This window comes from Montipora capricornis, chromosome 2, assembly GCF_036669925.1.
Source record: "Montipora capricornis isolate CH-2021 chromosome 2, ASM3666992v2, whole genome shotgun sequence".
Lineage (NCBI taxonomy): Eukaryota > Metazoa > Cnidaria > Anthozoa > Scleractinia > Acroporidae > Montipora > Montipora capricornis.
The window spans coordinates 47,238,967-47,249,181 of NC_090884.1; the positions used below are offsets into that span (position 1 = coordinate 47,238,967).

The window sequence follows — 10,215 nt, forward strand, 5'->3', positions numbered from 1 at the left end:
GCTTTTAAGAGTTGACCTTGGCACAGCCAGGTTTACCATTCTCAGCGTCATGTTACTGGTACAGCACACAGCGAGAACCATGAATCTTCATGGAGCCCGTCTGAAAAAAGTACAACAAAATATAGCATGACAAAAAGCTCCCTGAGCTGAACTCCTGTTTTCGATACCGGAGACAAACAGTGGTTGTATTTATTGCAGTATAAACATAAGGATATCCCTGCCTGTAGTTTCTATACAAAGAGGCAAGGCGTTTATTGCGTTACGTAGCTCTGCTGAAACCTGAAGTGAAAATAACTGACTGAAATATAAATTAGTATTGAACTAGTATATGCTAAATATATATACTGCCAAAAACCTATTGAAAATAACTACTAAAATGTCCCTATAGGTATAACATTGACAATATGACTTAAAATAGTCAGTGACAAGCTCTGAGACCTAAGAATAATAACATAATTTACTTGTAAAGTAACAAGTAAAACCAAGTTCAAATACTGAACATTTTTAGTGAAATTAAATGGTGTCCAGAAAGGAGAGTTGACTTAATTAAATTTATCGAGGTCTTTTGGATTGTTCTCAATTGTTTTCCTCGACGGGACACTTAAGAGATCTTAAGTAGAGTTTTGTTAATGGGGAATATCGAAGTGAAGTTTCATAGGACAAGCGTAAAATACAAAGGTCTTGCTAACGAGAAAGCTTTTGCGATCTCTTGATACCTGGTTCTTTTTCGTAAACACTGTCGCAATTCCCCGCATATCAAATTGCTAATCTGTTAGACAAAGGAAGAACTAATTTCAATTGGTGAATCGATATAATTGCACAATAGAGGGGAAACGCCTTTTGATTTTGCCCCGAAGCTTCGGATAAATGTACATAGATTGAGTTTCTTCGGTGACCGTTGAATTTAGTAAAATAAAACAATATGCCACAAGCCGAAATGAAACGTAACCGTACACAACACTCAGCCGGACAGGTTATTGATGAGAGCTCTTTGCTGTTTTGAAATTCTATGATTATGAAAAGTGATTCTCCTACACTCTTGTTGCCAAGTGATCAGGTTAACAAATTGAAAGGCCTGCAATAAGGTTCGTGGGAAGATACCTTCATTACCTTGGAAAATTGATGCGCTAGACATATTTGTATCCTTCGCTTCAAACACGTTGTCCATAAAACCCATCGAACGAAAGGCAAATAAATGGTGTAAAGATACGATGGTGGAAAACAATGATTAACAAGGCCTAAAGAATGCAGTAACTAAGCGATTTTAAAAAAGCTTTGTTGATTGAATATCCTTGATAAACGCCGATTCATTTCCAAATAAAATGAGAATACCTGTAGGGAAAAAAACTAGCTGACATTTACGTAATAATGTCAGTTGCTCGCATATTCCTGAGAAAGCAGAACCCTTGGTTGAAAAGTGCTTGAAATGATATTATTACTATCATTATTATTATTATTATTACTATTATTATTATTACTGTCGACATAGATCGGCAGTTTCCCACCTGCTGAGTATCCGAGAGCGCATGTGTGTTAAACAGAAGTGTCATGTTTCGGAACAAGTATCGAATTCGTTGTAAATTAAATGGGAAAAAAGGCATCACGTCATTCTAATGTGTACTGCTCTTATTGGTGCCAAGGCATCAAAGACCATGTTTTTTCGAAGATTAAAGGGAAATGCAATTTTATAGTAATCTTCTTCTGCAACATGGTTCATTTTTCAACTGAGTCTTATAAGAAATCTGAGAGAGATACAAAACTCACGAAGGTCTTGGCTTTCCCTTCCTCTTATCTAATGAGTGACAAAACAAGTAAACCTTTTAAGGCGTCCAAGCACACTGGTATAGATTTCTTTATACGAGAAGCTAGCGATCGCTTGAGGGAGAGGAACACAAAAAAGTGCGTTGAAATTGTGTGAAGAGCTATTGTCCGTATTTCCATCTGTTTACCACTGGTTTGTCTTCGGGTCGTTATGATAATGGTTTTAAACAAAACAACTGACCAATTTAAAAATTTACAAAAAAAAAACATACCATATGAGTGCGTAGCGACCAAGACGCAGCAGCGGATTCAAATGTTACCCTATGCCTTAACCATCAAATGTGATTTTTTGCGTGCGGTGAGGATTATTGCCTTAAGGACTGAAGAAAGCGCAATTTGTTAAACAGCTCGTGAATTTAACTCCGTGGTCATAAATACACAGGTCGGGTAATAGTTGTATAAAAAGGTATCCAGATGAATGAAAACTAATTAAACTGCAATTTACATATTTTTCGAGGATTTTAAAAGAGCAGCTCTTGTAATTGTCTGTCATTTTTAAGACAGAGTTCAGGATCACAACACCAAACTGAACATCATGCCACGTTCATTTCTTGTCCGAGGAAAACAGCCCAATTCTACTTTGGGGCAAAAAATTTCCTGCATAAACGAGAACAGTTTTACAGGTGAGGTAGAAAATCTTGAAAAGAAACTGAAACTGATAATTTTGCAGGTATTAAGAAGTTCTTTCTTAATATTCAGTAAATGATGAAGAAAGAGGAACTAAAATGAATGGGTCATCATTTGATAAATGGATTAGAATTTGGATGTTAAGAAAACAGCGGGCGTGCGTCTCGCTGGTTAAAGAAATCGTTAAATGAGGCTTAATTTGTTCCAATGCCAGTCCCGAATGGAAGTGAAATCACACAGGAACTCTTAACTACAAGGATTACTCTTCCAAGCGAGAATAATTATACCGAATAGTACCGAGATTTTATATAGGGCTGCCAACTCAAAACGCCGTGAAGAGAGTTTTTTCAAGGAAAATAACTATGAATTAAAACCTTGGTCAAGCACTCGAATTAGAAGTGACTTGAAATATCTTGAAGGGACAGAGAGACAGAGCTTTGTTTCCGATTCTTTTTCCTTTGATCTTAGCATTCATGAGAAAATCCATCGCCTGTTTGAGTGATCAAACCACTGTTGCTCAATTTAATTCAGTTTCTCTCTTTGAGTTTTAACTCGCGGCAGTTCCGTTTCTGGGCTCCAGAAGAAAAATTGTGGGGTCATATCGTAATATCTGCTCTTCACATTAACTATAAACAGGCAATTTGCAATCAGTTTTGACTAACTTGGATCGTGCCAAAGTAGAATCCGTTGATGTGCTGGTTGCAATGTAATTATAAAATCGTTTTCTTTTTACATATTGGGATATATTTCTCTGGAGAAATTTTCCTAGAACTTAGCGGACCAGTTCGCTTTAATGGTTCATTTTTCCCACCCCACGGATAATTGCTCAGTGGACTGTTCAGTTCTATTCGTTTAATTCACGGCATCGACGCAATCAAAACGTTTCAAACGATAAAATATTTAGCTCGTTCGAAAGGAGTTTTCATAACTTAGAAAGCTTGGATTACAATATTATAGAAGTCATTTTCGGAGAAGCCACTATGTTATACGCACGGGATTTAAATATGAAATCTGCGCCATCTAGCTTAATTCATCCCATTATGCTGCGTGGGATGTTTGCGTGAGGAAAAATGATCTTGTTCTTCTTTTCTTAAATCTATGAAATTGAACAAAGTACGATGAAATATTTCGAAACATTATCAAAAATCAATGTAACGAAATGATTTGGTTTTTTTTTTAAATTTTTTCTGCTCTCTTCGAAACTGTTACTTGGTTTCACTTTGGATCCAAAGTTATGCGCTGCCATCTTTCGCCTTCCTTTTGACAAGCACAGGTCAATACCAGTTTTCTCCTAGTGCAGTTTCGCAGAAAGAAGGAGCGGAATATCTGTTATATAGCTCTACTTTTAGCCCATTTGAACTAAGGGAGATCGCACCCCCAAATAAGCCATTTTAATAAACCCTGTCTGTGTACAATTTGCAGATATAAAAACAGAGAAGGACCCTGTGAAGGAAGATTCATCTCTGGGACGAACTCAAGCTACTGTTCTATCCTCTCCTTTTCACGATTCTCCTTTTAGCTTTGCTCTCCCCACAAACATTCAAAACCCTTCGTCACGCCTGCCCGTTCTCCTTAGACGCCACGGGTCGGATTTCTTTGGATCAAGGTTGCCGTTTGGTTTTCCCTGCAAGCCCCATTTGCCATCAGTGGACCGTCACCTATGGTTTTAAGGCCAGTTCCGAGATACGGCAGCGTGCAATTCCCTTTCAGCTGCTCAAGCCATGGCCATGGCCCTGCACCAGCTGCAACATTAAACCACAACCATGTTCTCCATCCGTCACCATTCATCACCAAAGAAGCGACGTTCTTTCCTTCAATCGTACTCCCGGGGGTCTACCGGATGCCGCATACACATATGAGCGGCAAGCTGGATGCCGAAAGCGATCCTACAAGCAGCCAAGACAGCGTTACGCCCAACGGAACGACTGCTCTAACGACTAAAGTCTACACGTGCTTGGAATGCGGCAAAGAGTTTAAGAGACCTTCAAGCCTCTCCACGCATAAACTTATCCATTCCGATCACAAGCCATACTCCTGCAGTTACTGTGGCAAGAACTTTCTTCGCAAGTCCGACATGAAGAAACACATCTTAATGCACACTGGAGTGAAACCTTTCCAGTGTAAACAATGTGGAAAAGTGTTTAGTCAGTCTTCCAACATGTTGACCCATATGAGGCGCCACACTGGAATCAAACCTTTTCCTTGTAAGATTTGCGGCAGGCGTTTTTACCGAAAGGTCGATGTTCGAAGGCATACAATGCGACATGAGTTTAAACCTGTGCAGATGGAAGCCTGAAAGAAAACTGAATGGAAACAGAGAATGATCGATCGAGGAACGCATGACTTGTGCGTAGAATGCATGTAACTGCATAGGAACATCACTAAGAATAAAATACTATATTTCACATATAAAGACTCGAAGCTCAGAAGCATAGATGTTGAAAACTGTATTTCTTTGATAGCAGCGGCAAAATATGTTTTAAGAAGTTTGTAATATACATTTTAAGATGAATACAAACGTTAAAAGGAGAGGTTTAATTTCTATAAAACTTATCAATTTTCTATAAGAATATATGCCAGGATAACAATGTATATTATATGATTTAGAGATGATCCCTTTGTTTGATCTCCTCTGTGTTCGTGTAACTTTAGTTCACATTTGATTTTACTATTTGACTGCTTGAAACTTTGGCAAAAATAAATGTTTAGTTGCGAAAATAATATCCTTTAGCCTCGTGGAGAAAATAGCACTACATAGTAAGTTATTTTGGTTTTGTTCTCACAAGAAATTTGTAGTTAATTTGTATTGATTGTCAGTATAAAGAAACTTCTAACAGGTAACACGTTTTTGCGATTGTTATCATTGCCAGAAATTCAAATTTAGGAATTCAGATCGACTGCAGTTTTTAACAGAATTACTGGCCAGACCCGATGGCACCAAAGATCGGTGCTCTCGCTGTTAAAGTATTTGTCCGCGCAATACTGTTCTCGATTCGGCTCTCCGTTCAAGCTAAGGGTACATCAATGCGTTGTTCAGAATTTACAATTCTACAAAAAAGACAGCACACGATGATTTTTCTACAAGGATAATGTTTCTTTAGAAACAAAAACAAACATCAGTATTCGAGCTGAAAGAGATACTGTCTAAACGAAAAACGCCGCCCAATATCTATGTCTGCAACCGCAAATTCTATTGCTCTTCATTTAAGCAACCGAACACAATTTTTCGCAAATTACTTCGATTCCTTGTTTTACAGAAGAGATCGCTTGAATTGACTGATCCATAATAATGGTATAATAACAAGAATAGAATAATTGCTCAAACAAAAAACGATACACACCGGTCTCTCAAAACATGTAACAACTCCGTTACTTGACATGGAACCGGGATGTTTTAAAGCTATAGCAAATATTGAAAGCCGAGACCCATTAGGAAGCCGATGTACACAGGCTAAGACCCATCCGTCAAAACCAAACCAACATCTTGAAAAACGTATTTGGCCTCCCACATTTCGTATTAGGTAAAGAAAGGTGGCTTGTTTCCATGATACGAAAGAGGTTGAGAAGGAACTTTACAAGGCGATCTTGTTAACTTGTGTCTAAAAGCACTTCCGTTTTCTTGCTTTTACCCTTCCTACTCATCTTACTACCTTACTACCTTCCTTCCTACCTTACTATTTACTTGTTATTCTTTTTTGAATCAAAAGCGAATGGTGGTGTTTGGATAGTGTGTATTTTTTTTCTCCTTTCAAAAGAAACTAAATTCTATCAAAATTTGTCATCTGGATTTTTTTCCAAGTCTATGCTCTGAGCCATTGTGATAATTTTGGGAAACTAACCCTACAACTTTTTAACTCAGTTAGTTACTCACAAGAGGAAAGGAATAATTAAGAATGTCAACAAATTAGCAGTGAGAAGATCCGTAAACCGTAAACCAACCTTCATCTCACATGTTTATGAGGGATAATTAGTCTGCAATAACATTCTCCAGTGTTCCTTAGTACGCTCAGAATGGGTGTATATATAGCTGAAGGAATTGCTAGAAAAGCTAAAGAAAAGTGGTTCATTAAATTCACGCTAGCGATGTTGTTGTCTACTTTCACAAAAGTAAAAAGAACGAGATACATTTCAATTAAACGAATGGCTTTCTCAGAGTTACATGTAATGGACGTTCTCAATCAAACTTCTAAAAAATGGACCCTCCAAAAATCTGGTTTTGTCCCTTCGTTAAAAAAAAAGTTCAAAAGCCAACGAACCCGTGATCGAAAAGTCGTTAATTTTTACTTGGTATGCAGGAGTACTGAGAATCAAAGGTGCTCGCACAAAGAAGAATTCTATGGAATGCCATAACAACAGCAATACGCCTCAATAGAATGCAGCTTAAATTAGCCAACTATTGGCAATTGTTCAAAATCAGGAAGACTCGCTTTTTTATTTTAGATTCCAAAAGGATAATGCAACGGTGAGAATCAAATAAGTACCGATGTCCAACTCAAGAGTTGGCTCAGTCTCAAACTGATTTTTAATCGCGATCAATCTCTAAACGAGTCTTGGTGAACATTTCAAAGTACATTTGCCATAAAGAAATGAAAATATTTACTTTCATTAAAGGTTTTCTTTGCGATAGTTTTCTTTCTTTATTATCTGCCTGTACTATGTTGAAAAATTAATGGTTTTTTGAATGTAGTAAAGTTACTAACAACATTGTGTATATTCTAAGACAATTTTATTGTATTTGTCAGGGCACGTTTACATGAAAACTCTTACTCTATTGTGTCATTTTTGCGCGTTTTCCGGAGTCTATTCAACTATCGGCTGTTTTTGTTAGAGTTACGTTGTGCTTTTTCCACTAAAAGAAAGTTTGGTAATTATCCTCGTTCACTTTTAATTAAACTTGAGAAAAATTTGAGTTCAAAACGCCGTGATATGATGATGGAAACTCACAAACCGCCTCCTCAAATGTTTGTTTTTCGCGTGTATTGGATGGCAGACACATAAAATTTTGCTTGACTACGGAGACGTGAAGACATTCGGCACTTTGCCACCTTTTGATTCTCTAATAAATTGGTTTCTTGATGTTGAGCAAACAGAGTTGCAAAGACCATAGCTTTTAAAAGTTGCGAGGAGAACATGTTTGAGCGGGCCATGTGAGGTGGTGTTAATCCCTTTGTAATGTTAACGCAATATAGCCTTGATTTCTTGTGCAAAATGTCACAATTAAGAATGACATCTGAAGATCGGAGAGACGCAGTTGCTTGTGTGGGCTAGGAATGACTGACGAAGGACGAGTGATTTAGAAACATGCAAAATTGTACTCAAAGGAACACGTGAAGGATAGCATTGTTAATTACGAAGAGTCCTGTATCGAAAGTAAAGTGCTTCCCGCGTGGAAAGGTTAAGGAATTGAGATGCATAGTAAATAGTATATTAATCTGGACTTCAATCTTGTTCCCAAGGGTCATGTAAATATCACAAGTATTTGAGTCTGCCGTGAGGTCGTTCAGGAAAAAAGTGAATATATGAAAAGATGAATTACCACGAAGTACTGGAAATATATATTTGTGAAATAGCCCTTTTATGTAGTTCCTCATTACTTGGTTAATTTTGCTATATTAGTTTTCCTGCATGTGCAGAGTGGGTTAAGGGAGAGAGCACTAGAACTGGACACCGAGATTGTTCATATTTTAACATCCTTTCGAGAATAATTCCAAGCAGGTACAACGCAATGGTACGAGGCTTTTGTTGGCTCCTTTCAGCGATATGTGTCGCTGCTCGCCTACACAGTTTCTCAACTCTATCAAGATCTCAGTGATATAAAAACATTAGAGCTTCCCCAATAACACGTGTGAATGAACCACCGCCCACGGCAAATTTGTTGCGGTTGAACGCAAGTCGTTTTTCTCAGGGCGTAATTTGGTCCAGTGGGATCAAAAGCACTAGCTCATGCAAATCAGTTTATTTCTTGCTCACAAAACGTCTGCGCCGCCTTTTGACATTCAATACTTTAAAAGGTCAGCAAAAAGCAGAGCAAAACTCTGTAATTTGCTTAATTGATGGGGATTTAATTGTCCGACTTCTTTTTCCAGCCACGAAATCAAGCTAATGGGGATGGCTAGTTGAAGTAACATTTTGACTCGATACAATGTAAACCCGCAAGGTGCCCGAATAAACAACATTCAAGACAACAAGGAAACTATCGTATATAGCAAAGATATTGCATACATCAGGTATTGTAATCGATTTGCCAACTAGAGCTTTATGCCCTGACAAAACAAAAGGGTTCTTTTGTGTCAATGGTTGACCATATGAAGGACAAAAAGATTATTTTTTAAACAAATATCTCCCTTGTATTCTGTAAAAAGAATACGAACCCGGCTTCGTTGAACGCCATCGGTCCTACCCTCAGTTTCTAACACCGGTGAATTTACAACTACCATACGGTTTATACTTGAAGTCATGCCGGTTATCTAAGGCGAAACCGGACCATAAAAATCATCCTCTTGAGTTTTTAGTTGTAAGTCAAGTTATTTTCATTTACCACAAAAGCAAGAAAACAAAACTACACGGTTACATAAAGAAGGAAAGTGGTGAGGAATCCTAACAAGAAATCTTTAGACTAAAAGAACGAAACGGCACCGAAAAAATAATGCATTGATGCAAAAACAAGCACTTTATATACACGGCAAAGGTTTACAAAATAAATGCTCACGGAGTAACTCATTTGAGATTATTGAAAGGAATATCAGTAGTTAATATATACCACACAAGTGAGAAGTGCGTTCCGCGCATTCTGATTGGTTATCTCGGACTCGGAGGCGAATAACAAGTATTGTTATACATAGACTTTCGCTCAACTGAACGAGCACTGTGATTGGTTGATTCTTGGTCACGTGGCCCTGATCAAATTCAAATGTATCCCGACCGGGATACACTTCCGCAGTTGTTGCCCGCTCCGGGTGTTTTGCTGCGATTGTTGCAGGAAAAGTCTAAATATATAACAAAGCACTTAATGTCTGGTCCCTCGGGAAACTAGTTAGTTTTGTTTCCCCGACTTCTTCTCGGGAAACATGAGGACTCTCGGGAAAACAAAACTAACTGTTTCCCTCGGGACCATCCCTCGGCACCACCAAGTGTATACTGTTCACCTCTGAGCAAACGGAGAAAAAAAAATGGCTTCCCGTTTCTCTTCGGTTTCCGAGGAACAAATTTTATCGATAAGGTTGGTTGCTAATTCACTTCAGTGTCGGTGGAAATGGTTGATGTTTACCTCCACTTCGATGAATAATTATTAATTTTTCCAAAATGTCTACGTCAAGTACAGCGCAAGAGTGTACAATTGACACCGCAAAGTTAAGTGATATGACCCCATATATGCAAAAATGATGGATATTTGACGCGTAGAGCCGATTATAACAATAATTAATATCTGAGCAAACTTGACAGCCTTAATAGGAAGAAATCAGGTGTGCTATTTGAAAAGCGTGAAGACATTGAAATCAGAAGTGCAGATGGCAGTCAGATCGAGGATTTGAAACCGGAGCATTCACATCGACCAAACGCCAACCAATGGTCCTGCGCTCGCGTTCGCTTTCTTGTGTTCCTTACAATTTAAGTTACCACGTGCCTATAGCTGGCAAGTTTTTATGCACATCACGCATTTGTTAAACTGGATGCCTCCTCTTTCGAACAAGGCTCAGAGTCGCGTGCTAACGACGCGTGCTAACGAGTAAAAAAAAAGCCATTCAGTACTTGACCTCCACTCCGTTT

At 38.2% G+C, this 10,215-nt stretch overlaps 1 protein-coding gene across 1 annotated transcript; it reads left to right on the forward strand.

The window, feature by feature from the left end:
- The first annotated feature begins 2,060 nt into the window (after positions 1 to 2,060).
- Positions 2,061 to 7,486, forward strand: LOC138024594 (zinc finger protein 605-like). Its single transcript, XM_068871824.1, is given in 3 exon segments — positions 2,061 to 2,444; positions 3,871 to 4,071; positions 4,074 to 7,486. Coding segments are annotated over 3 exon segments (960 nt in total). The 5' UTR covers positions 2,061 to 2,356; the 3' UTR covers positions 4,745 to 7,486.
- The last annotated feature ends 2,729 nt before the right edge of the window (positions 7,487 to 10,215 follow it).